This window comes from Zootoca vivipara, chromosome 2 (genome assembly GCF_963506605.1).
Source record: "Zootoca vivipara chromosome 2, rZooViv1.1, whole genome shotgun sequence".
Classification (NCBI taxonomy): domain Eukaryota; kingdom Metazoa; phylum Chordata; class Lepidosauria; order Squamata; family Lacertidae; genus Zootoca; species Zootoca vivipara.
The window spans coordinates 12,253,082-12,280,598 of NC_083277.1; the positions used below are offsets into that span (position 1 = coordinate 12,253,082).

The window sequence follows — 27,517 nt, forward strand, 5'->3', positions numbered from 1 at the left end:
CACCAAATACACTCCTACGACCACACTGAACTGCTTCTCAAACAGCTTCCCTTAAAAAGCAGAGGAAGGGGAGCTGGTGCCCTCCCAGGTCCAATCAGCACCAGTCAACACAGCTGGAAGCCAGGGATTATGGGAGTTGTAGTGCTGCCAACGAAGATGGAGGTTCCTCACCCCTGCCCTGAAGTTCAAATTAGACATTGATTTTTTTTGGGGGGGGGAAACCTGCTAGTCAGCTGCATCTCCTTTTCCTGTATGGATGGCTCAGTCAGTAGACCACAAGACTCTTATTGATCTTGGGGTGGTGGGTTCGAGCCCCACATTGGGCAAAAGATTCGTGAGTTGCAGGGGGTTGGACTAGATGATCCTTGTGGCCCCTTCCGGCTCTACAAATTCTATAACTCTCTGACCCAGAACTAATTAAATAAATTACAGTCATACCTCGGGTTACGTACGCTTCGGGTTGCGTATGCTTCGGGTTGAGTACTCCACAAACCCGGAAGTATTTTTCGCCCCACGCGCGGTCTGCGCATGAGCAGAAGCGCTCTGCGCAGGTCGTGCATGCGCAGAAGCGTGATATCGCGCTTTTGCAAAATGGACGCTCGGGTTGCGTACTTTTCGGGGGTGCGAACGGCACCCCGGAACCGATCAAGTACGCAACCCGAGGTACCACTGTAATTTAAACTGCAAGAAGGCATGAAAAGGCATGAAAATCACAGCCAGGCACTCTGGCCTATCAGTCTACCCCACTTGTCAGAGTTTCCACAACATCCTCCAGCGATGCGGACCGAGCCACCATTCAGGCCAGTCTGGTAAGTGCTGCTGGCTTTTGAAAGGGGTTTTTAAAAAAAAGGTTTTAAAAGGCTATAGGTGTTTGCAGGCTTTTTCAATGATGATCCCCACTACACGTAATTTCACATGTATGCACGGTACCCAAGAACGTAACCCCTGCGTTAGGTGGGGAGATGGCTGTATACCGTAATATTTTAATAGCTTTCACGTGTGCAGTTGTTTTACATGTGCGGTTTTAAAATTATTTTTAAACTAAATTTGTATTTTAAATTACATCGCTTTAACTTTTTGACGGATGCTGCCCTGGGCTCCTTTGGGAGGGAAAAGGACAGGACAGAAATTTAATAAATAAAAATAATACGGTTAATTGTACTTGTGAAATTGCTTCGAGGTGCTTTGCAGGAAGAAATTAACAAATAATAATAATAATAATAATAATAATAATAATAATAATTCCAGGAGGCAGGGAAATGTCAAGTGCAGTAACATCACACCGCTGATCTCTTTTCACTTGATGTTACTGGAGAAACTGGAGGAATCAGATGCACGTCAGTCGTAAGCACAAATCTCTCAATTCACGTCAAGTTCAGGGCCTTGGAAAAAGCACTGTTCAATGCAAACAGCTCTGGACTCAGGTGCTTCAAGAGTTTATTCACCTGAGAGAACTCCCCAGTGCTGAATTCGGAACTGTGGCAGTCCAACGTGGGTTCACATTTCCAAGCTTAGTCCTGTGCAAAACTCTCTGGGCGATTTGTTAACAGGGAAATACAACTCTCATGGGTCATTTCATGTCAAGTGATCCAGTGACTTTTACCTTGCCATTTTATATTGCTTTCAGTTTCCTAAAAGTAGTACAGTTGTACCTCGGGTTATGTACGCTTCGGGTTGCGTACTTTTCGGGTTACGTACTCGGCAGACCCAGAAGCGTTTACTTCCGGGTTTGCCGTGCATTCTGCGCAGTTCGCACATGCGCAGAAGCGCTCTTTCGCAGTTGTTCGGGTTATGTATTTTTCGGGTTACGTACCGCAGCCCGGACAAATCAGGTACATAACCCGAGGTACCACTGTATAAGGGAAGATCCCAGATTTCAGCAAGCTATCATTCTGCTTTGAAATACATTTTTAAAAGAAAAACCTGACTGGCTTTTAATTGAATAACTTTTAAAAGAAATGCCTGAAGGTCTTGTTTATTCTGTTATATTTTACTTCAAGAAAACCCACTTATGCTAAATAGAATCCGATAAGGCAGACATCTACGTACAAAATATTTTTATTGAATGTGATATCATTGAGATCCCAACATGAAATTTTGCAGAAAGCTCTTAGAAATATGAAATATTCCATATATTTTTTGGGGGAAATTTTAATCATATTGATTTTTTAAAATCACCTTTAAATTTTTTAGCTTAATTTTAAAATTTAAAGGAAATCCATCGTGTGCCACATCATATTAAACTTCTGAAGAGATTGATATTTTTAGTTTTGAAATATCTCCATTCTGGGCTGAGCTTTTAAGGTTTTTGTGTAGTAGGGCATGATCAAAATTGCCAATTTTTTGAAATTCCAAACCTTCGTACCTCAAAAACGGGATGAGATAAAAGAATTAAAAATTTAGATTCAAACTTAGTTTTGCTCATTCAACAAGTACTAAGTTTTAAGAAAACTGGATGGTAAAAAAAGTAATTAAAAATTGGATCACTTGATATGGAATGACCCTCACTAAGGATTCAGAGCGCTTCTTGTTTGACTGCTCCAGGACAAGGCAACTTCCCTGCGGCAGACAGCTTCTCTTTCACGTGAAACTTCTGGTGCTTCACGATGTGCGACCGGTGAGAGAAGCACTTCCCGCACTCCAGGCACTTGTAGGGCCTCTCGCCCGTGTGGACCCTCTTGTGAGCCAAGACGTTCGAGCGGTCCGAAAAGCGCTTCCCGCACTCGGAGCAGGCAAAGGGCTTTTCCCCCGTGTGGACCCTCTTGTGCCTCACCAGGGACGAGCTGTCGGCGAAAGACTTCCCGCACTCGGAGCAGGCGTAGGGCCTCTCCCCCGTGTGGATGCGCTGGTGTTTCACGAGCCCCGACTGCTGGGCGAAGAACTTGCCGCACTCCAGGCACGTGTAGGGCTTCTCGGAGGTGTGGACGCGGCAGTGCTTCACGAGCGCCGAGGGCCGAGGGAAACACTTGCCGCACTCCAGGCACTCGTAGGGCTGCTCCCCAGTGTGTATCATCCAGTGGCTCACGAGGGCAGAATGCTGGTCAAAACATTCCCCGCACTCCAGGCACTTGTAGGGGTTGGCTCCTTGGTGCACTCTCTGGTGCGTCACGACGTGCGACCTGTCGGCAAAGCACTTCCCACACTCCAGGCACTTGTAGGGCTTCTTCCCCGTGTGGACCCTCTGGTGCCTCACGAAGGCCGGGTGGTCGGCAAAGTGTTCCCCACACTGCAAACACTTGTGGGGCTTGTCCTGCAGGTGGGTTTTCTGGTGGGCCAAAAGGGACGACTCCAGAGCGAAGCCCTTTCCACACTCCAGGCACGTGTGGGGCCTATTGGGCGTGTGGACGCGCCGGTGCTTCACGAGGGACGAGGGCTGAGGGAAACACCTCCCGCACTCCAGGCATTCGTACGGCTCCTCTCCGGTGTGGACCCTCCAGTGGCTCACGAAGGCTGCATGCTGTTCGAAGCCATCGCCGCATTCCAGGCATTTGTAGGTTTTCTCTCCTGCCTGGGTCGCGACATGGCCCGGCTGCCGAGCAAAACACTCCCCGCACACCAAACACCGGAAGGATTTCTTGCCCACCAAGATTCTCTGGGGCACAACGCCACAACGATTCCCGCACCGGGGGCACGCTTCCATTTCCAGAGGGTCACCTGGTAGGAGAAAGGAGGATTTCTTAGTCCATTTTACAGAGGTATCATTGAAATAATAATAATAATAATAATAATAATAATAATAATAATAATAATAATAATAATTTATTATTTATACCCCGCTTATCTGGCTGGGTTCCCCCAGCCACTCTGGGCGGCTTCCAACAAAATATTAAAATGCAGAAATCCATCAAACATTAAAAACTTCCCTAAACAGGGTTGCCTTTAGATACCTTCTAAAGGTCTGGTAATTGTTGTTCTCTTTGACCTCTGGTGGGAGGGTGTTCCACAGGGCGGGCGCCACTACCGAGAAGGCCCTCTGCCTGGTTCTCTGTAACTTGGCTTCTTGCAGTGAGGAACCGCTAGAAGGACCTCGGCGCTGGACCTCAGTGTCCGGGCAGAACGACGGGGGTGGAGACGCTCCTTCAGGTATACTGGACCGAAGCCGTTTAGGGCTTTAAAGGTCAGCACCAACCCTGGAAACTGTTTTCTGTAACTCTATTACTGCCAGGTATGGCATAGCCTCCAAGATAGACAAGAAAAGGCTCCAACGAGCAGTAAGAATTGCAGAAAGGGTAATTGGTGCTAGTTTGCCTTCATAGAATCATAGAGTTGGAAGAGACCACAAGGGCCATCCAGTCCAACCCACTGCCAAGCAGGAAACACCATCAAAGCATTCTTGACATATGCCTGTCAAGCCTATGTCATAGAGACACTTTATGCTATCCGAGCTAGGAAGAGAGCAGAGGGAATTGTCGCAGATCCTTTGCATCATCTGTTCAATTTACTTCCATCTGGACCTCGCTACAGGACTCTATACACAAAAACGGCTAGGCACAGGGAAAGTTTTTTCCCTTGTGCCATCAAACTGTTAAATTCGTAGCTGTGTAGCGGAAGGGGAGGCCAGTTATGGGTGGGGTTCCTTTGCTGTGTTATTGTATTGTGAGTGGAACAGTGTTTGTATAAGGTACGTTTACATTGCAATGTAGTTGAAGCAAAATTCCAAGTATGTTGGTACTTGGCCAATAAGTTATTCCTATACGAATGGAATCATAGAATTGTATAGTTGGAAGGGACTCCTGAGTATCATCTACTCCAACCCCTTTCAATGCAGGAATCTCAGCTAAAGCATCCCTGACAGATGGCCATCCAACCTCTGCTTAAAAAGGAGTTCAAGAGGGCTCTATAAAGTTTCTTTCTATGTGAAGGAAACAGGAAGGTTTCTCCAAGGAAGAACAACTCCACAACCTCCTGAGAACCCACATTTTATGTTCTATGGAGTTTATGGATCATTAAGCGTACATAAGAGTGCAACGAGACTGAGTGTTTGGGTGGGGGAGGAGGCTCGTTTAATTTCATTGTACACAGGTTGTACAATGACAATAAAGGTATTATTATTATTATTAATAATCCTGTTAAAATAGAATAGAATAAATAAATAATTGCCAACGAAGTTTGCTGCTGGGCCTGGGAGGGAGGGAAGCTCGTAAAGAACAACAATAATATGTAGAGGTAAAAATGAATGAATTCTTCACTGTGAGTGTCCACCTGGTTAGTGGCTAGTATGTGATGTTTTTTGTGGTTTTAATTGTTTTTAATCATCCTCTATGACAATTATCTTGAGATAGTGGTTTAGAAGTGATTTAAGAAATGGATGGTGATGGTTTTGTTGAATCTATGCTGTTACATCTTGGTTGGAACAGCCTTACTTGTTTTTATGATTCAATTATTGTAACTTGCCCCGGAATGTTGTGGTGAGGGGTCGATAAGAAAATAAATAAATAAGTAAATGCAGAAGTGGTAAGGAGTGTTCCAGACAATCACTAAAAGGGGGAGGGGCAAGAGGAGAAGATCAGCTGGCTGAGGTTGTTTTTTTAATCACCAACGACTTACCTGAGCAGGCGTCAATGATCCCTGCTTCACCTCTGTTTTGGGATTCAGGTACCCAGAGTTCTTCTCCTTGTTCCATCTGGGAGATGAGTTCAGGCTTTGGGCACAGAAATCCTGTAGGCAAGTCAATGTGAGTGTGTCAGTTTGCATTTCTTAGTACATAAAGTATTGCTCTAATGTGTAGAGATCTTTCCTATTCTGCTTAGTTCAAGAGGGCTCTAGAAAGTTTCTTTCTATGTGAAAGAAACAGGAAGGTTTCTGTTGTTTGGATTATTTCTTCTGGGAAGCTGAGTACAGCTGGTTTATACTGCTTCTGTTAATCTTTTTGTCAAGGCCATACTGACTACAATAGTAAGGCCAGGAGGAGCCTGGGTCTCACTCACTTTCTCATTTCTGTCTCCTTTGTTCTGGTGTTCCGTTTCTGTTTCTACAGTTTAAACTTATTATAAGTACTGTAAGTTTTATTGTAATTGCTGCAACTGGATTTTTTATGGACTTTGCTGGATTTGTGACTGTTATGCTCATTTGCCTTCAGTATCAGTAAAGCTCTGCTGGATGAAGTACAATTGCTTCTGGTCTGTTTTGGGGGAACTCTGCTGCGTGTTTAAGTTTCTTCCTGCTCTTCCTTCATGGCTGACAGACAGTTATTATTACTTGATGTACCTTGTCAGAGTTCCTGAAATAGTGTTAGTCAAACTGAGTCCTGGGGAAATCTGAGATTCCTCAGAAGCTCTTCACAGGTGCATAACAAGAATTCCCACAGATGAGCTTCTATCTTATATAGTGCAGATATGGGTTGACAACCTCAGTGAGGATCAGGCCTCTACACCTCAGCCTAGGCTACCTCCCGTGTCTTTCACCTTTTGCAAAGCGAGTCTGCAAACTCCTTACCCAGTGAGGCCACATTCCCATAGTTCTCCATCATGACATCCCTGTACAAGGTCCTTTGGTCTGGATCCAGCAGAGCTCCCTGGCTCTCCGTGAAATACACGGCCACATCTTCAAAAGTCACCGGACTCTGCAAGAATAAAGGGTTTTGTCTAGTTTCCACTACTTCATGAACGACATTTCAGTTTTTGTTTTTGTTTTTTTAAAAAATGTAATCAGTTAGTCAGTGAATAGTTTGAAAAGATTTATGGCATGTTAGCTTTAAAAAATGTGATTTTACAACAACTTCTTTGTATGGGTAACATTCCTAGTTCTAAGCTAAAAAGGTAAAGGTAAAGGGGCCCCTAGACCATCAGGTCCAGTCGTGTCCGACTCTGGGGTTGCGGCGCTCATCTCACTCTATAGGCCGTGGGAGCCAGCGTTTGTCCGCAGACAGGTTCCGGGTCATGTGGCCAGCATGACAAAGCTGCTTCTAGTGAACCAGAGCAGCGCACGGAAATGCCGTTTACCTTCCCGCCGGAGCGGTCCCTATTTATCTACTTGCACTTTGATGTACTTTTGAACTGCTAGGTGGGCAGGAGCTGGGACCAAGCAACAGGAGCTCACCCCATTGCAGGGATTCGAACCGCCGACCTTCTGATCAGCAAGCCCTAGACTCTGTGGTTTAACCCACAGCGCCACCTGGGTCCCTAAGTTCTAAGCTAGGCATAGGCAAACTCGGCCCTCCAGATGTTTTGGGACTACAACTCCCATCATCCCTAGCTAACAGGACCAGTGCTCAGGGATGATGGGAATTGTAGTCCCAAAATATCTGGAGGGCCGAGTTTGCCTATGCCCGTTCTAAGCCCTTTGCTCCTGGACAGGCAGGTGTCATTTTGGCTATATAAGCACCGACAAAAGGAAAATGTAGGTCACTTTTAGTATGTACACTATGATGTTAAATATGCTTACCACTGACAGAGAAGATAAGTAAACCTCAACATTGCAGGCGCGGAACAAAAGGCACATGCCTTTTCTGGCCTTAGGAGGCTGGATTCTCCCTATACAACCTCTTCCATTTTAATGGGAGTTAGAATCATAGAGTTGGGACCACAAGGACCATCTAGTCCAACAACCTGCAATGCAGGAACTTTTCACCCAATTCCTCCTCCTCCTCCTCCTCCTCCTCCTCCTCCTCTTCTTGGGCTAGTCACACTTCTCCGAAGTCTCTCAGCCTCACTCACCCCGCAGAGTGTTTGTTGTGGGGGAGGAAGGGAAAGGAGATTGTTAGCTGTTTTGAGACTCCTTAGGGTAGTGATAAAGTGGGATATCAAATCCAAACTCCTACTCCTCCTCTTCTTCTTCTTCTGAACGTGGTTCTCCTATCTTGTGCCAATAGCTCTATAGCAGTGTTTCCCAACCTTGGGTCTCCAGCTGTTTTTGGACTACAATTCCCATCATCCCTGACCACTGCTCTTGCTAGCTAGGGATGATGGGAGTTGTAGTCTAAAAACAGCTGGAGACCCAAGGTTGGGAAACACTGCTCTATAGATCAGGAGAGCAGTAGAGCCTGTATTTCTGAGCCCCAGCAGAAAATAAAGCCAGTTGCTTGGCACCCCCCCCAGCCCAATCCTATTCTCTGGAGAAGCCTGTGCTACCTTGGCACCCTCCAGATGTTGCACTCCATCAGTGCCCATCAGTCCTGGCCAGCACGGCCAATGGTCAGGGGGATGATGGGAGTTAGAGTCCAGCAGAAGCAGCAGGAAGGGACCAGGCTTGGGTCAGTTGCCTGGCATAAACATCCTGCTGAACCCAGCGGAAACTAACTCTCAAGTCCAGGGCAACAGCCATAGGTGCCTGTTCCTTCCCCATCGCGAGCCCGCCAGCAGCTGCCGCAAAGCCTTCCTCCTTACCTGAGCCAGCTCCGTTACTGCCCTTGTCATTTCTACAGAAAGCGGGGATAATCCAGATTCAAGCGCCGACATCATTCTGCATCCTGTGGGGGTGGCTTATCAAAATTGGGGATACGAGCAATAGAGAGTCACATACATACATGCAACCCTCTTCCCCCCACTTGTTTTCAGAGCACCCTCTACTTCACTTTCCCCTCTTCTCCCCGCCCCCAGCCAAAAAGAAGGAGTTTTCCTCCTCCTCCTCCTACCAGCTCCATGACGTCTTTCGCCCCTCGGGGTGCCCCAAAAGCCAGCCTACCCACCCACCCACCCCTTGCGCGCTTTCCCAGGACTCCTGCGGTCGTTTCCTCGGTGTCGCTCCTGACAATTCCATCCCATCCCTCATCCGGGCTCCTCCAAGCTGGGGCGCACGGAAGCCCAGTGGCCGCTGGGAATTGTAGTCCTTTGTCCCCGCGCTCTTCCGTTGCGTGAGGTTACGTTTTGCAAAGGTGGTTTCTGGGAATTGTAGTCCACGCTTCCCTGCTCTGCTGGCAGCTGGCGCTTTGGAAACCAAGTTGGTGTTTCAGCTTTGGACAGTTCTTGCGCGCACGGGGGGGGGGGAGCCTAACGTTGTTTTTGTCGTTTTTCTTGTTAATTTATACCCCGCCTTTCCCCATGACAGATAAAAATAAGAACAGCTGAAAAACTGGGAGGGGGGAAAACAATAATTAAAAAACAATTAAATTAAATATAACGTTAGGGAATCAGGGGTCAGCAAACTTTTTCAGCAGGGCGCCGGTCCACTGTCCCTCAGCCCTTGTGGGGGGCCAGACTATATTTTGAAAAAAATATATGAACGAATTCCTATGCCCCACAAATAACCCAGAGATGCATTTTAAATAAAAGCACACATTCTACTCATGTAAAAACACATTGATTCCCGGACCGTCCGTGGGCTGGATTGAGAAGGCGATTGGGCCGCATCCGGTCCCCCGGGCCTTAGTTTCGGGACCCCTGGATTAAAGCATATACAGAGCTTTGCTAATTACTGCAGAATTTCCTCCCCCCCCCCCCGCAAATGTGCTGGAAAGTCCTGCATTGTAAAGGGTCGGACTAGATGACCCTTGGGATCCCTTCCCACTCTACAATTCTGAGATTCTATAAAATATTTGTTAAACCTCAACAATATTCCGCCGTACTCATGTTCCGTGTTTGCATTGATGCTGCATAATGCTGTTCTCCCACCCTCCCCTGGGTATCTTCTCTTTTTTCTTTCTTATTTCCCTCCCTTCTCTTATGATTTTAAAGGTGCAATAAAATTATAGGGGGGGGGAGAGATAAATAAACAGGGCCTTGCTGGATCAGGCAAAGAATCCTTATGGGTGTATAAGAACTTCGGACCACTTTGATCGGCCGAACTGGCAGTGTTACAGGTACCATATAATACTTGCTCCAGGTTGGTAAGGGATAGATCTTTTAGTGTGGCACCATTTACACTTTGGAACCCCCTGAGTATTGACATCAGGCAGATGCCTTCACTGAACTCTTTTCAGTGCCTGCCGGAAACATTTTTGCTTATGCATGCCTACCCAGATATATAGAATGCTGACGTGTTTTATTCAGCTTTTTATCTTGCTGTTGATTTCAATTTTTTAAAGAGTTGTTTTTACTGATAATCTCATTGTTTTATTCTTTTTTATTCAAACTGCTTTGAAGTTGTTGGTGAGTTGTTGTTTTGCAATCAAGCGGTATACATTTTTATGCAGTAAATAAATATTGAACCGTAGAGTTGTTTCCCACGAACTTACTTTCTTTTTTTAAAAAGAAAGGCTTGTGCTGTAAGTTATGGGATATAATAAACATAGTTAAATGAAAAGATAAAGTGAAATTACAACAACGGATATTGTTTTATGATAACTTGGAAGTTCCTTTATTGATTACAAGGAATATATGTTAAAACTTTTATTAACCGTTAACTTGAAAAGTTACGTTTATCAATACAGAACACAAAGACAAGAGATATCACACACAAAAAACCAGGTAAGGAAAAAATCCAATCAGGTTACATCGTTTAATGCATTCTTCTTACCCACTCACATAAATGATCCAATATACAATACCCTATATACTGAGTGTATTCTGAGCATCCATTTATTCAGCCAGCTTACAGCAAGCCCAACTTACTCTCAAAACCTCCAGAATATTATTCCGCTTTAAATATTACAAGCACCTTGTATATTAACACTAGATATATGCTGCTGGAGCCAGAAGGATCGTTATGTTCTACCTCCAATGTCGGAGAAAGTATGCCTCTGAAAACCAGCTGTGAGGAGCTGCAAGTAAGGAGAGCATAGCTGTGATCAGGATTCCTGCTTGTGGGCTCCCCATGTGCTTCTGGTTGGCCACTGTGAGAACAAGATGCTGGACCTTCCAACACAGCTCTTCTGACGTTCCTATGAACCGGTGGCGACCATTGTAGTTTCACTGCCCAGGCACCAGTCGTTACTCCATTTGAGGCCACGCAGCGCTTGCTGAATGTGCAACTGGCAAACTCGCCTCCAGTGTTGGGGTCTGATGGCAATTGACACTGGTCAGCCCCCATGAGCCACCGGAACAGGGGACACATGCTAACGGTCTCTGCCACAAAAACAACACCCATTTTGCCTTGGCGAGAAGAGCAAAAACAACAGGGTCACCGAAGAAAGGGAGCAAAAGGAAGGTGTGACCCCCCCATAGTGCTGCAACAGGGTCACTTCCTCGCCTGCCAGGAGGCTTGGGTGTGTGGGGCAGATGTCTAGCCTGCAAACACCAGTTAGTGAGCCGAGTGGGCACTGGCCAAGGAGGAGCAACCCCAGGTCTTTATGGCAGCACCCAGAGCAAGTTGAGAGAAAAAATGTCAGGAACGTGGGTCAACAACCCCAGTGTTACCCCTGAATTTCTCAAGTGACTCTGGGGGCGCAAATAACACACCAACCTGTGATTTTGATTTAGCGACAACTTGCTACCTCCCATTTATTTTGGATCTTTCGGGGGTGGAGGGGGACATTTCCTCCATCTTTATTTTCCATTCCATCTACTTGATGAAATTATTTTCCTCCAGTATTTCTTAATTTTTAATTCAAGCTTGCTGAATTTCATTCATTCATATATCTGCATCTTTTTAGCCTATTCAGTTTTTATTTGAACCAGGCTATTCCCACCTATGCAATACTGATTAATATTTTTATCATTTTTTTCTTTATTTGCAATATATCATTCGTAAATGGTATACACTGCTGGTTTTTTGTTTTTGTAACCCCACCTCCCCACACAGAAGCACCATGTGTCTTAGTTATGTTTAATATTTAAGTCATTTCAGTTTTCAAACAAAGGTATCATCCCACAAATGTGTTCTGCTGATTCAGAAAATTTTTCAGTTTTATCCAAGAAGCGTGTGTCCTCGTTCTTTCCCATACAGAGCTACTTTATAATTATATTTAATATAAAAAAAATCTACAGAATTCTTACAAAGTAGTTCTAAGGATATGGGATTCATAAACTAATTTTGTCATCCAGAGCATTCATTTTTCTCTCCTTACATAATCCTATGAAATTTAACTGCAATTTGCTATTAGCTCTATCAATCAGGTTTCAAACACTGAATCTTGAGATTGCTATCCTAATCACACTTACTAGACAGCAAATCCCATTCAACACAGTGGGATATTTGTCTCAGTAAACACGCGCTCTGAATCAGTTGAATATATCCAATAAAACTGATTTTTCACAACACCACAATACTCAAAATCTAATACCTACTTCAATTAAGAAATATTTTTTTAAAAAAAAAACCCAATGTGATTAATTAATATATTACACCAGCCACTAATTAATCATCACAGGTCCCTAATTTGCCATCTCTCTCCTCACGATTGTAATGACTGCAGTAGTCACACTGTGGAAAACATTTACAGAACAATGCATACATATCCAATATTAATTTGCTGGAGTCTTTTTATCCAACATTTAACAACAAGATCATTATGCATATCAAATGCCAACTGCTCATATAAATTCCCCTATCTATTAAACCGATTAATAAGTTCCCTCTTTTATTTAACACCAACAAAGTTTTTAATTAGGGTTGCCATAGTTCATAAAGTGAAACTCAGGACACAAAAGTTATTGAGCTTTTTTTGGCAAAGTTTTCAAGCCTTTTTTCTTTTTTTTGCTAAATCTAAGTGTGTTTTTAAAAGCAATTTTTAATGACAATTGCCAAAATCTAAACTACCGACAAGGGCTACGTCTGGAAAATTCCACATGTATGTCAACCCTATTTTAACATTGCACATGATCCTGACATGTGCAGTACTTTTGAGTGCCCTTTGCTTTGACCGCCAGCGTTAAGCAACTAACTGTTCCAAACTCTCCCACCGAACTCAAATGAGAGGCTGTAGAATCATAGAATTGTAGCATTGGAAGGGACCCCGAGGGTCATCTAATCCAATGGTCCTCAACCTTGGGCCTCCAGATGTTTTTGGCCTACAACTCCCATGATCCCTAGCTAGCAGGACCAGTGGTCAGGGATGATGGGAATTGTAGTCTCAAAACATCTGGAGGCCCAAGGTTGAGGATCACTGATCTAATCCAACCCCCTGCAAGGCAGAAATCTCCCCCCCACCCAGCTTGGGGCTCGAACCCATAACCGTGAGATTAAGAGTCTCGTGCTCTGTTGACGGAGCTACCCTATCTGAGTTAAGTGCAAAGCTCATGTTTTGCACGGATTGTCCCCGGTTCAGTCTCTGGCATCTGCTGCCAATCAGTTAGGACCATACCATGCTAGATGGGTTCAAGGTTTGACTATAAGGCAGCTTCACGTATCTCGCTATGAGATTAGGAATTGCTTAAATTTGGCTGGGTTGTGCCTATTGATTCTCGCTTGATTCTTCCCAGTTGTCAGTGCCTAGGGGCTGTATCCAGTGCTGCAGTTCCATTGCATAAGCAAAACTCCACTCATGAAGCGTTCAGCGTTCAATGCAGCCCTTTGTAGTGATTAATACTATGATGTTGTGTTTTTAAAAAAAGAAAACGCCAGAAATATTCTGAGCCTATTTAAAAAAAACCAGAAAGCTTTAAAGCGTAATTTGAGCCATGCCAAACGCAAAAGAACAAGAAGAAATGAAATATTACATGTATACACGTACATACATACTGTTTCTATGTAGTGGAATATCAAAATAAATGCAGTATATTATAGGATTATAATGGAATGATAAATTATCAAATGCAAACTTCACGTAAATAGCAAGCTGGAACAAAACATGCAGCACAAAGGAAACATAGGGGGGAAATGAAGGTCATAAAAACAACACAATGAGCAAAGACTGGTACAGATGTACAGAATGGTGACCCGCGAAACAAACTTTCCAAGTGCTAGGAATGAACAAGTTCGGTTTCGCAAGGTTCACTGAATTACTTCAAAAATCTCCAAAGCCGTCCCTATAATTCCTGGGGGGGGGGGGAAGAGAACGTGAATTTAGTTTGTTTTGGGGGTAGAACTTTGAACCATGTCTAGTTCAGCTTCCGCTTCTTTCTCTTACGCTTGCTTTTGACACTTCTAGACTTCTTGGGCCTTTAAAATCGTTCATTGTTTCAGCAAAACCAAACAAACAATTCACACCTTGTGTTCTTAAACTATATTTCACTCTTCAGCACAGCAGTCTGTAGCATCCTGAATGCTGAGATTCTTTTTGGTCAAGGATCCTTTAGGCGCCCTTGAATTGAACTGTGGACTGAACTACTGGTAGTTTGTTTTGCAAAGGGAAGACACTGAACTGGGATTAGCTCCCTTTTGGACTCACTGAACTTGAGCTAGTTCCTATTTAAAAAAGAGAGCTTTCTAAGCTCCCAACTGACTTTCCAACTTGGCCTTTAGCTAGGTAGCCAATAAGTATAAATAATTCATTTAACATCCCCATCGTTTTAATTTTTTTTATATTTGTAGCCCACCTCTCCTCCAAGGGGAAGCACATGCCCTCCCCCAAAAAATTTATATCAATTTATTCTGGTGGATTAGTGAGAAAAATCCTGTCATGCAAAATGGTGGTTTAGGCAGGGCTGGCCTTGAATGAGGCGGCCAGGAAGGAGAGCTGAAGGCAAGAACTGGGGTCTCAATGGTACAAGAAGACTTTTCAAAGTGTTTGCCCTGGGAAGGGCGAGGAAGGGCGCCATTTTGGCTCTGCTTCAGGCCGGAGATAAACAGCATTAGACTCTGCTGCAGGCCGCAAAATGCATGTGTGTGGGTGAGAGAGAGCTCATGCTCACACCATACATTTAAAGCAGTATAAAACTACTTTATAAACAGTCATGGCTTCCCCCAAATAATTATGGAGAGCTATAGTTTGTTAAGGGACCCAAGTGGTGCTGTGGTTAAACCACTGAGCCTAGGGCTTGCTGATCAGAAGGTTGGCGGTTCGAATCCCTGTGATGGGGTGAGCTCCCGTTGTTCAGTCCCAGCTCCTGCCAACCTAGCAGCTCGAAAGCACGTCAAAATGCAAGTAGATAAATAGGAACCGCTATAGCGGGAAGGTAAACGGCGTTTCCATGTTTTGGAACGGCTCTGGTTTGCCAGAAGTGGCTTTGTCATGCTGGCCACATGACCTGGAAGCTGTACGCCGGCTCCCTTGGCCAATAATGAGAGATGAGCATGCAACCCCAGAGTCGGTCACGACTGGACCTAATGGTCAGGGGTCCCTTTACCTTTACCTTATAGTTTGTTAAGGGTGCCGAGAGTCGTTAGGAGACTCCCTACATTCCCCCTCTCAGAGCTACAGTTCCCAGAGGGATTGACTGTTAAACCGCTCTGGGAATTGTAGCCCTTGTAAGGGGAAAAGGGAGGTCTTCTCTCAACACTCGGCACCCTTAACAAACTACCGTTCCCAGGATTCCTTGGGGGAAGCCATGGCTGTTTAAAGCGGTGCAACAGTGCTCTAAATGGGATCCCTGAGAAGGGGTCTGTGCATATTTTATACCCCCAAATCCACTCACTCTGTTCCCACCTCTATGGGATCCCTTTCAGGGTGAAGTACTGTCGCCTACTATCTGGGCTGAGAGAGAGGTTCTCTCCTAGCAGCTGCAATGTCCCCATGGGATACTGCTTTTCCTTTCAGTAGCACATGGTGACGGCACATTTAATGCAACCAGAATTTCAGAAACACTGCTAGGAGCTGGAGCTAAACCTCCTTCCTGTCCCTGGTGACCCCCAGCCATTAAAAACCAAGCCTGCCCCTATCTGTATATAAGCCTGCTCCAGGTTCTGGTTTAATTTTAAAATTCAAATAACTTTTATTGTTTTTCAAAAAAAGGGGGTGAGGGAGGTTATACAAGATTCTGCAAAACAGTGCTATCAAACAGGACTCTTGTGGCAAGATACAAAGCCCGTATACAATTCATTGTCAAACATAAAAGAAAGCCAAAATAAATAAACGGCACCTACGCAGATGTGTGGAAGGTAGCGACTAGAACTGTGTATAACGCAGACGACGTAATTGTTGAGCAAGACAAGCTCTGGGCTCTGTTGATCCCCCTAGAGCAGGGTAGTGACCCGTGTGTTTCCAGACTACAACTCCCTTCGTCTCTGACCGTTGGCCATGATGGCTGCAGCTAAATGGAGATGGGGACTACATTGGCTTGCCCATCCCTGCTAGCTAGGGCTGGTGGAAGTTGCTGTTGCAAAACAGCTGGACACCCAAGTTTGGGAAACTAGATCAAGGATGGTGAACACGTGGGCCTTAGGCTAAGTGAATTGCACATGGGTGGCAAAGAGGAGGAAAAGAATGAGAAGAATGAGGGACAGCAGGGTGGTGAAGGAGAGTGGAAGGCAGATACCCTACAGACTTTGAGCTCTGGCTCCACCCATCATAGACTTTGGCCCCACGCACTGCTGGCATGATGTGGCCCCCAACAGATCACCCTCAAGAGAAAGCGGCCCTCAGTGTGTGTGTGTGTGTGTGTGTGTGTGTGTGTGTGTGTGTGTGATTTCACCCCCCTGCTCTAGAGTACCACAGAATACTACAAACCATAATATAGATAGCTAGATGCTCCTAAGCATTATCTCGCCTTAGAGACACAGAACTGAGCATAAACTAGGCCGCTAAACAGCAGCAACCAAAGTATTTAAATGACAACAGTGCTAATTGGAAAAATGAAGTGCTTTTCCCCACCGTACCATTCTGACTCAAACCCTAACGCGACAGGTGCCCGAAATCGGGCTTCAGGTCGCAAAACTGCCTTACGGAACATTTTAAAGTCAGCATTACAGACCGGAACAGCTTTGGTTATACATATATCTGTAAGTTCAGCTGAAATCTTTCCTCTTCTCTCAACTACTCAAAAGTCGCTTATAATTTTCTTTATGAAAGGCCGGATTCCCTGCTCTCCCTGCAGCTTCTGTGATTGATGGGAACATAGGTGTGGCTTAAAGAGATGTTCAGTAAACGAAGGTGCAATTTTACAGAGGAGCTGCTGAGGTTTCTCCCCTTGGGACTCGAGGCTCCACAGCAATAAAGCAGACTAGATATTCAAGGATAATGGCGGCAGCCCTCCGCAGTAACGTCACTCCTGAGCCGGACACTCGGAATCGAAAGAGTACATACCTGATTTCTCCCACACCGCTACAGCCTAGTAACAAGGACAGATATGAACATTTCAGAGTGGTGGAATGACTGGGAAGGCCCTCTGCTGCCTTCGGTATGAATATGTGTTTATTCTCTTAGCCTGGGCGTAAGCTCCGAAAAGTTGGAGCCAGGGAAAGGGCAGTTGTGGAGAGGGCCAACTGGCTAGCACCTGTGATGTCACAAACAGCTTTCCCTGCTCCCCCGTTAGGCAAATGGTCGTAAAATACTTGGCAGGTTGGGTTTTCCTGTTTGAGAAAAGAACAACAAAAGAATGTATGTGAGGTCCGCTGCCTTGTTTGTTAAAGGTAGACAACACACACATAACAAACAACTGAGCCCATTTGACTTGTCGGTGTGTGGCTGCCCTGCTGACTGCAAAGTCAAGCTCGGGTAAAGAACTGTGGTTATTTGCTAAATACTAAATCCGCCTTCAACCCAAGGTACTTCTCATCTAAGCCTGAGAAGGCCCTCCTGGCATGCTTCCTAAAGGTATCTGGTTGGCCACTGTGGGAGCAGGTTGCTGGACAAAATGGGCCTCTGGCCTGATCCAGCAAGTTCTTCTTATGTTCTTAAGTGCTGGCTATTTGATACAGAATAAGGCTCCCTTCCTCCATCAAGCTCTCGTGATTGTTGAGGCGTTGGCTGGCTTTCGCTCTCAAGTGAACTCTGTGGTGAACACGGAGGTGCGAGTGCCGAGCGAAACACTTGCCACACTCCAAGCATTTGTAGGGCTTCTCTCCCGTGTGGACCCGCTGGTGCTTCACGAGGTTGGACAGCTGAGAGAAGCATTTCTCGCACTCCATACACTTGTAGGGTTTCTCTCCCGTGTGCACTCTTTGGTGGCTCACCAGGGCCGAGCGCTGAGCGAAACACTTCCCGCACTCCTGGCATTTGTGAGGCCTCTCCCCCGTGTGGACTCGCTGGTGGTTCACGACGTCCGAATGGATGGCGAAGCACTTCCCGCACTCCAGGCATTTGTAGGGCCTCTCCCCCGTGTGGATGCGCCGGTGTTTCACGAGGTCCGACTGCTGGGCGAAACACTTCCCACAATTCAAGCACTTGTAGGGCTTCTCCCCCGTGTGGACCCTCTGGTGGTTCACGAGGTTCGACTGGTGAGCAAAGCGCTTCCCACACTCCTGGCACTTGTAGGGCTTCTCCCCCGTGTGGACCCTCTGGTGGTTCACAAGGACGGACTGCCGCGCGAAGCATTTCGCACACTCCAAGCACTGGTAAGGCTTCTCCCCCGTGTGGACCCTTTGGTGATTGATGAGGACTGAGTGGCGTGCGAAACACTTCTCGCACTCGGGACACTTGTATGGCTTCTCTCCCGTGTGCACTCTCCGGTGCCTGACAAGCTGCGATCTCTGGGTGAAGCATTTCACGCACTCCAGGCATTTGTAGGGTTTCTCCCCTGTGTGGATCCTGTGGTGGTTCACGAGGACCGACTGGCGCGAAAAGCACTTCCCACACTCCAGGCACTTGAAGGGCCTCTCCCCTGTGTGGACCCGCTGGTGTTTCACGAGCTCCGAATGGTGAACGAAATACTTCGCACACTCCAAGCACTTGAAAGGCTTCTCTCCCATGTGGACCAACCGGTGTATGACGAGATCCGGTTTCTGAGAGAAGCATTTCCCACACTTGCGGCACGAGTTCTTCTTCCTCAAGATACCTGGAAAGGAGTGAGAAGTGAGGGAGGGAACACTGACAGGATTGACCTTCAACTCCAGAAGAGGAAGAATCGTAGAAAGTCAATCAAGGTGAGTTGTGGGAAATAAGCTGTAAATTTCCTGGAGAAATTTTTGCCACGGGAGGCGATGGCAACCAGAACGCCAAATCGGGTGGCTTTAAAACTGGAAGTAAGCTTACTTACTGGAAGTAAGTAAGTAAATTTTTGCCACAGAAAGCGGTGGCAACCAGACCGCCAAATCAGGTGACTTTAAAACAGGCTTAGACAAACTCACAGAAAAATAAGTCTATTCATGGCTACTAAATGACTTAGGCCAGGCATCCCCAAACTTTGGCCCTCCAGATGTTTTGGACTACAATTCCCAACTTCCCTGACCACTGGTCTTGTTAGCTAGGGATCATGGGAGTTGTAGGCCAAAACATCTGGAGGGCCGCAGTTTGGGGATGCCTGACTTAGGCCCTAAATATGTGAAAGACTGTCTCCTTCCTTGAAGACCCTCTTTGATGTTAAAATCAGAAAAGGGAGGGAGCCCTTTGGGTAGTTCAGAGGTTTGGTGGCTGGGGCGACCCGAGAGAGGGTATTCTTTGTGGCAGCCCCAAAGTTGTAGGATTCCCTCCCCACACAGGGCAAGCAAGCGTTTCAAAGAAAAGTGGTGGGAAGAGGCAACACATCCAAATGTAATGGCTGAGACTCATGGCTGGCCATGTATGGGTGATGGGGACACTCCTCAATGGATTATTTGCCTGCTGGCGTGCCCTAACCTCTCACCTGAGCAATTGCTGCCCAAATTCCGAGGATCTGGTACCCATGGAGCTTCTCCTTGTTCCAGGCGAGTGATGAGGATAGGCTTTGCAACTGGAAATCCTTGACAAAAGATTTTTTTAAAAAAATTAAAAACCCTCCTCTTCCTGCAATTTTTTTTAAATAATAATTTTTATTATTTTTCATATTATACCGATCACCAACAACCCAGACAAACAAACGTGAACCCTCCCCAGGCTGCCGATACATCGGATGTACATTAACTATAAAACATATTTAAATCTATCATATGTACAATTCTATATGTATTCACATTCCGCAAGGTTTATTTAGCTTTTAACATTTTAATTACCGCAAATTGTTCAAACATACCCAAATAATAGAGTAACTTCTCCAGCCAATCCTCCTCTTTCTCACTGACCTTAAATCCTTTCATTCTGTGTATCTTCACCGTTAAGTATTCTAAAATTATAATTCCTTCAGTAGCACCTTAAAGACCAACTAAGTTTTTATTTTGGTCTGAGCTTTCGTGTGCATGCACACTTCTTCAGATACACTTGAAACAGAAGTGTCAGACCCTTATATATATACAGAATGGTCTGACACTTCTGTTTCAAGTGTATCTGAAGAAGTGTGCATGCACACGAAAGCTCAGACCAAAATAAAAACTTAGTTGGTCTTTAAGGTGCTACTGAAGGAATTTTTTTATTTTGCTTCGACTCAGATCAACACGGCTACCTACCTGTAACTAAAATTATAATATTATTCCATTTTTCCCTCCATTGGTTTACCTCTAATTTTTCTGCATTTTTCCACTTACTTGCTATAACCTTTCTGGTTGCAATTACCATCAAATTTACTCATTTACATTCCTCTTTTGTTTTTAACCTGGTGTTAAAAACACTGGGTAACACCTCTTCCTGCAAATATAAAGGAGGAGTTTTTTCTCCCTGGCTTAACAAAACAAGGAAGCAAAGTTCCTTACCTAAGGAGGTCACGTTCTCATAATTCTCCATCATGACCTCTCTATACAGAGCTCTCTGATTTGGGTCCAGCAGAGCTCCTTGCGCCTCTGTGAAATAGACGGCCACATCTCTGAAAGTCACCAGCCTCTGGAAGAAAGAAGAATCCTTGTCTCAGCCTCCTCTGCCTCAAAAGCTCTCACCCGCAGAGAGAAAATGAAAGTCTGCAAACGTTTCTATATTTCATTCCATAGTATTTATATACCAGAGTGCTTTAAACAATTAGTCCCTCTTCCCAGAGAGCTCTTGGGAACTGTAGCTCTGCAAGGCGAGGAGGGATTCTATCTTTTATATATATATATATATATATATATATATATATATATATATATATATTGATTTTTTCAACAATACAACATTAAAAAAAACAGAACAAGAAAAACACAATACATACACCACATCAACATTACAACAAAAACAAAAATATTCCCAGTCAATCTTATATCACATATCTTTGTCGACTTCCTCCATTCCCTCTCAACTACGTTTCTATACAGTGGTACCTCGGTTTATGAACACAATTGGTTCCGGAAGTCTGTTCATAATCTGAAGCGTTCATAAACTGAAGTAATGGAATGTGGATTAATCTGTTCCAGACGGGTCCGCGGAGTACTCAACCTGAAGCATACTTAACCCGAAGTATGAGTGTAATTGGTTCCGGAAGTCTGTACTTAACCTGAAGCGTACTTAACCTGAAGCGAACTTTCCCATTGAAAGTGATGGAACGTGGATTAATCCGTTCCAGACGGGTCCGCGGAGTACTCAACCTGAAGCGTACTTAACCTGAAACATGGGTGTAATTGGTTCTGGAAGTCTGTTCATAAACTGAAGCGTTCATAAACTAAAGCGAACTTTCCCATTGAAAGTAATTGAAAGTGAATTAATCCGTTCCAGATGGGTTCGCGGCATTTGTAAACCGAAAATTCGTAAACCGAGGTGTTCATAAACTGAGGTTCCACTGTATATCACTTCCTTAGTACTTTCCAAATCTTGATTCCAATCTTGCGCGGAGGGGTCTCTTAACAACTCTCAGCACCCTTAACAAACTAGTTCCCAGGATCCTCTGGGGGATCCTATGACTGTGGAAAGTAATGTTAATAATGTACAGTATCATGTGCACACAAGCCAGATGCGCAATCCCCCTCAATGGGCAGCACTTTTCCGTGGAGTTAAAAGGGTCTTTTTCCATGTACCCCAATCACTTCCGCTTGGAAGGACTTTGGGCCCCCAACGTCTTACCTGAGTTGGCTCAGCTGCAGCTCTTTCCCATCCTCTGGAAGGAGGAGACAAGCCGGACAGAAACATGGCCCTCATTTTGTCTTCTGTAGAAGTTAAAAAGCCGAAGAAAAAGTGGTTCATTGAAAGGACTAAGGGGGGGTTCCTCATTTTTCAACATTATTGTACATTGGATTTTCTGAGGTAAAATGCAAGAAGGGAAAAGGAGACACACACACCCTCTATATTCCCCTCCCAGAGCTACAGTTCCCAGTGTTCCATGTGAAGAGGATTTGAGTGTTGCACCACACTGGGAATTGTAGCTTGTTGGGGGTGGGAGGGAAAAGCCACCATTTACCTTTTTCCTCCACACCCAGGGCCGGCCCAAGACATTTTGCGGCTTGAGGCAAAGGGAAGAGGCGGCAGAAGCTGACCACGCAGGCAGCCGAATCGTGCTTCAATGCTGGCGAGACGACAGCAGCCTCTTCGACCTCACCTGAGGCTAGCAAGCCACCTTTGGAGGCGCAGGCCGGGCGACATGGCACTTGCTCAATTCCATCCTCCCCATTCTCCGCCTCACCTGCTGCCCTGAGGCGGCCACCTCAGTCGCCCTAACAGCAGGGTCGGTCGGTGGCCCTGTCGATACCCATCTGTCGCCCAACTGAGCAGAGCGCTTCCTGCATCTGACAGCGCAGACGCCAGTCCGCAAAAACTTCTGCCACCATGACTTCAGGCGCCCCGAGACCCTCTTTGCTGTGTTAGCTGCAACAGACTTGCATCCTTGTGCCCCCCCCCCCGACTCTGCCAACCCGCACATGCGTTTTGGAGTAGGGGTCAAGGAGAAGTACACTATCAGAGGCTACTAGCCACAACGGCAACGTCTTCCCTTCACTGTCGGGAGACAGTGCATGCTTCTGTATACCAGTTGCCGGGAATCGCAAGCAAAGGGGACTGCTCTTGCACCTGGGTCCTGCTTGGGGGCGCTGGGTTGGCGACTGTGAGACCAGGACTGGGCGAATCCTGCTTTCGGTGCACCATATTGATCGGTTTGCAATCCTTTTTTTTTTTTAGCCACCCCTCATCCAAAGAGATCCCAGAGGCATTGACACATCTCTCCAGTTAAAGGAGCAAGGGACACAATAAAACAGGAAAACGCAAACTAAAAACCAAGTTGTTAAAAATAAAAATAAAAATCCTGCTACTATCGAGATGCTGCTTGGTGCCCTCCACTCTAACCACCCCTAATGGTCAGGGGTGATGGCAACTGCAGCCCAGAAGGGGCACCCAGCAGGGCTGCAGAATTGCTAAATGATCCGACTTCTTTCTGCTTTGCTTTTAAAAAATCTTTTTCTTCCTGCCCTTCCCTTCACATCTCGTTCGATTGCTAAAAAGGGGAGAGCGCAGCAGGCACCCAAGCAAGCCATGATCTCCTCCTGCCCACCGCTTCTGCCTCGCTCCCCGGGATTTCCCCCATTCTTCCTCTTCCACCTTTCCAAGGTTTGGGGGGGGGGGTGTTTGGGGAGTGTGTGAGCGGCGGAGGGAGAGGAAACAAAGGAAAACTCAAAAGCCCTGCAGCCGCTCCCTCTCCACCCCACACCGCTTCCAGATTCATCATTATCAAAATCTAAGACAGAATCAGAAAAAGTGGGGCGAGGGGGAGAAAAGATGGGAGCCCACCCCACCCCCTTCTCCAGGAGGCCAAGCGCCCCCGTTTCTGGACCCTCACCTGCAATGGCTAAATTGCGCACAGGCTCCTCCAGGATGCAATTCACCAAGGTTGGGGGGTGCCACCCCACCCCCAGATCCAATGTCTCCGCTAGATCTCTTGGGATTCAGACAGCCTGGCTGCTGGGAAATGTAGTTCTCCCCCCCCTTATCTCTCTCTCTCTCTCTCGCCCCCTCCTTTGCGTCCGCCCCGCACAAAAACCAAGCAGAGGGGATTCTGGGAGCTGTAGTTCCCCCAGCGCAACCCTCGCCTGTGATTTATAAGCAAACGCAAGGCTATCGGGAGCACTGGTATTAAAAATATAAGGAAGGCCTGCGATGGGCTTGCCTTTTTCAAAACCAAACAGAAAGCAACAACAGCTTTTGGGGGGTTATAAGCTCATCGTGGTTTTATTCTGATCAAGTCCATGCCCCAAATCCGCTAAAGTGTTTTATGTTTCCTAAATGGTGTGTTTTATGACGTCACGACTCTCGTCTGATTTGCTGCTGAAGAACATCTTTGGTTTAAAAGGGAGGTCAGAGTGAACTAGCTGTTAGGTTGCGTTTATTGCTTAGAGAAAAACAAGAGTTGGTAGACCACGGGACTCTTAATCTCAGGGTCATGGGTTCGAGTTTGGGCAAAAGATTTCTGCATTGCAGGGAGTTGGACTTTGTTGTTGTTTAGTCGTTTAGTTGTGTCCGACTCTTTGTGACCCCATAGACCAGAGCACGCCAGGCACTCCTGTCTCGCACTGCCTCCCGCAGTTTGGTCAGACTCATGTTGGTAGCTTTGAGAACACTGTCCAACCATCCCATCTCATCCTCTGTCGTCCCCTTCTCCTTTTGCCCTCAATCTTTCCCAACATCGGAGTTTTTTCCAGGGAGTCTCCTCTTCTCATGAGGTGGCCAAAGTATTGGAGCCTCAGCTTCACGATCTGTCCTTCCAGTGAGCACTCAGGGCTGATTTCCTTAAGAATGGATAGGTTTGATCTTCTTGCAGTCCTTGGGACTCTCAAAAGTCTCCTCCAGCACCATAATTCAAAAGCATCAATTCTTCGGCGATCAGCCTTCTTTATGGTCCAGCTCTCACTTCCATACATCACTACTGGGAAAACCATAGCTTTAACTATATAGACCTTTGTCAGCAAGGTGATGTCTCTGCTTTTTAAGATGTTGTCTAGGTTTGTCATTGCTTTTCTCCCAAGAAGCAGGCGTCTTTTAATTTCGTGACTGCTGTCACCATCTGCAGTGATCAAGGAGCCCAGGAAAGTAAAATCTCTCACTGCCTCCATTTCTTCCCCTTCTATTTGCCAGGAGTTGATGGGACCAGTGGCCATGATCTTAGTTTTTTTGATGTTGAACTTCAGACCATATTTTGCGCTCTCCTCTTCCACCATCATTAAAAGGTTCTTTAATTCCTCCTCACTTTCTGCCATCAAGGTTGTGTCATCTGCATATCTGAGGTTGTTGATATTTCTTCCGGCGATCTTAATTCCGGCTTGGGATTCATCTAGTCCAGCCTTTCGCATGATGAATTCTGCATATAAGTTAAATAAGCAAGGAGACAATATACAACCTTGTCGTACTCCTTTCCAAATTTTGAACCAGTCAGATGTTCCATATTCAGTTCTAACTGTAGCTTCTTGTCCCACATAGACTAGACGATTATAAAATTGTCTCATTCACTGCAGCACAACCTTCTCTCAGACCAGACCAGGCTGAGGTTGCTACAGGGTAGAATTTAGGATTGCCAGAGCCTCTGTTTGCTTTTGGATTTCCAGATCTTTTCCCTCAAAAGGCACCCTAGTCTAGTCCTTTCACTTATAGGGATATAATGAAAAAACACTCATAACGCATTCTGTTGTTGTTTTTAAATACAGCACCTCGCTTGTATTTGAGCTTCATTAGCAAAATATGGTTCAATGGTTCTAATTACTCCATAGCTCCCTGCTCCCAATGAACTTACATAGTGACTGCGGAGAAATGAATATGAGTGAGTTCGGTCGCGGTTGGCAAGAATGAGAATATTATTATTATTATTATTATTATTATTATTATTATTATTATTATGACTGTATTATTATACCGCCCTTCATTCGAAGATCTCAGGATGGTTCCCAGAACAAAAATGAACGGTAAAAACACAAAATGCATAATAAAAACAGAAACAAATCTCTAACTCCCCTCCTCCTTCCACAAACATGTAAAAGGATATGAGATGTCTGTCAGCCCAAATCCTGATTAAACAGGAACATTTTTACCTGGCACCTAAAGATGACTAATGAGGGTGCCCGGCGAGCTTCCCAGGGGAGAAAATTTCACAAATGAAGACAATTTGAACAACAGTCACAACAGAATGGAATGCCTCTGTCACATGACTCACAACCGGCCAATCACATGGCTGAAACTCAGGACGCAAGGGAGAAATGTGCTAAGAGGAAGGCACGCTTGGCAAACCTTAACCGTGATCAACTCCGCCCGGGAACCAATGTCCCCACTGTGGAAGGAGCTATTGCGCCAACCAGGAGCTATTGCGCCAACCGCCCGTCTTGCTGATACACAGCAAAAGCAGGGCTTTGGTTAAAAGCATTGGCTTTCCTCCTCCGCAGAACTAGCCCCGGCGTTCAGGAGGTTCCATCAGCCTCCAGGGACAGACCATCCAATCTGGCCTTACCACCCATCCAGACTTTATGAGATGGTGGTCCAGGCTGCACACAGCACCTCTTGGATGTACACAGAAGCCTATTTATAGTTCTATTTTTTTTCTGAATAAATTTTTATTTATTTTCAATCAACATTGGTGCATCATAAACATTATATACATTATATACATCAAGATCTACGGCGTGACTTCCCTCCTTCCAGCCGATGGTAAGTTATTTCACTCTTATATCGTATTATCTAATTAAATATATATGTACCATTGTGAGAGTTATGTTATAACCACTAACGTTTTCATACCTTTATAATTGGTCTTAGCATATTCAACAAATTTACTCCATTGCAGTTTGAACTTTCCTTCATCCTGATCCCGGATTCTATAGGTTAGATTGGCCATTTCCATGTAATCCAGAAGCTTCGACTGCCACTCACTCATTGATGGAATATCGTTAACTTTCCATTTCCTAGAACTGGGCTATAGTTCTAGGAAGAAACGGCACGCAGTCGTGGGCATATGATGCCAGTGGGCACCCCGACGCTAAAATATTAAAGTATAACTCCTGCTCATTGAGCAATAGCAGCTGGTTGGAATCAGGTTTTTCAAAAATCCACTCACCTTCCTTGACTTGCTACCGGTCTGCTGGCAGCTCTCACCTTCTTGCATTCCTTCTCTTGCAACATGGTTCCCAGTTTATGTGCCACTGGGAGTCTAGACATGTTCTGGACAGGCATGTGAGTCGTGTATGTGAGTGCCAGGCTTTCCCCTGCCCCTCCCTACCCGGAGCAAAGCTCCACCCGATCGCCAACTGCTGTATTTTAATTTTTAAAAAAACTTTGATTTTTACTACCAGTCTGATTTTGAAACCCCACGATGGAATTGTGTTTTAGTTGACAAGATGTGTGAAGCACTTAAAAGTGTTTTTGCCTGGATTACTCAGCTGGTTAGAGCATGGTGCTGATAACGCCAAGGTTGCAGGTTCGATCCTGCATATTTTTCTGCATTGAAGGGGATTGGACTAGACAATCCTCGGGGTCTCTTCCAACTATAATACAATTGGAGAGGCGGGAAGCTCTCTAAGTGGCTCACATAATACAAAACGTTCCTAAGAAAATACAGATAAAAACCAATGCGCTTTTAAAAAAAACCACACACAACCAAGCACACCTAATAAAATTAGGCAAATCTAGATAAAATTCAGTTGTAAAGCCAATATACATAATATAAAAATCGCAAGTCTGGGGAGGCCTGTCTTAAACTAAAAAGTTTGCAGCTGGCCTTGAAAAACGTACAAATGCACCTGCAGAGAGACAGGTGCATTGAAAAACGTACAAATGCACCTGCCATGTCGCCCGGCCTGCGCCTCCAAAGGTGGCTTGCTAGCCTCAGGTGAGGTCGAAGAGGCTGCCGTCCTCTCGCCAGCATTGAAGCACGATTCGGCTGCCTGCGTGGTCAGCTTCTGCCGCCTCTTCCCTTTGCCTCAAGCCGCAAAATGTCTTGGGCCGGCCCTG

The 27,517-nt window shown here is 45.6% G+C and overlaps 1 protein-coding gene across 1 annotated transcript; it reads right to left on the minus strand.

Annotated features, from left to right (window-relative positions):
• Positions 1-213: 213 nt before the first annotated feature.
• On the minus strand, positions 214-27,319 carry LOC118080124 (zinc finger protein 708). Its single transcript, XM_060270987.1, has 10 exons — positions 26,309-27,319; positions 21,668-21,750; positions 20,392-20,518; positions 19,413-19,508; positions 17,535-18,626; positions 8,635-8,781; positions 8,325-8,407; positions 6,436-6,562; positions 5,548-5,658; positions 214-3,654 (listed from the first exon to the last, which is right to left on the minus strand). The coding sequence occupies exons 1-10, from the start codon at positions 26,442-26,444 to the stop codon at positions 2,516-2,518; spliced, it is 3,141 nt and encodes a 1,046-aa protein (XP_060126970.1). The 5' UTR covers positions 26,445-27,319; the 3' UTR covers positions 214-2,515.
• Between the last annotated feature and the right edge of the window lie 198 nt (positions 27,320-27,517).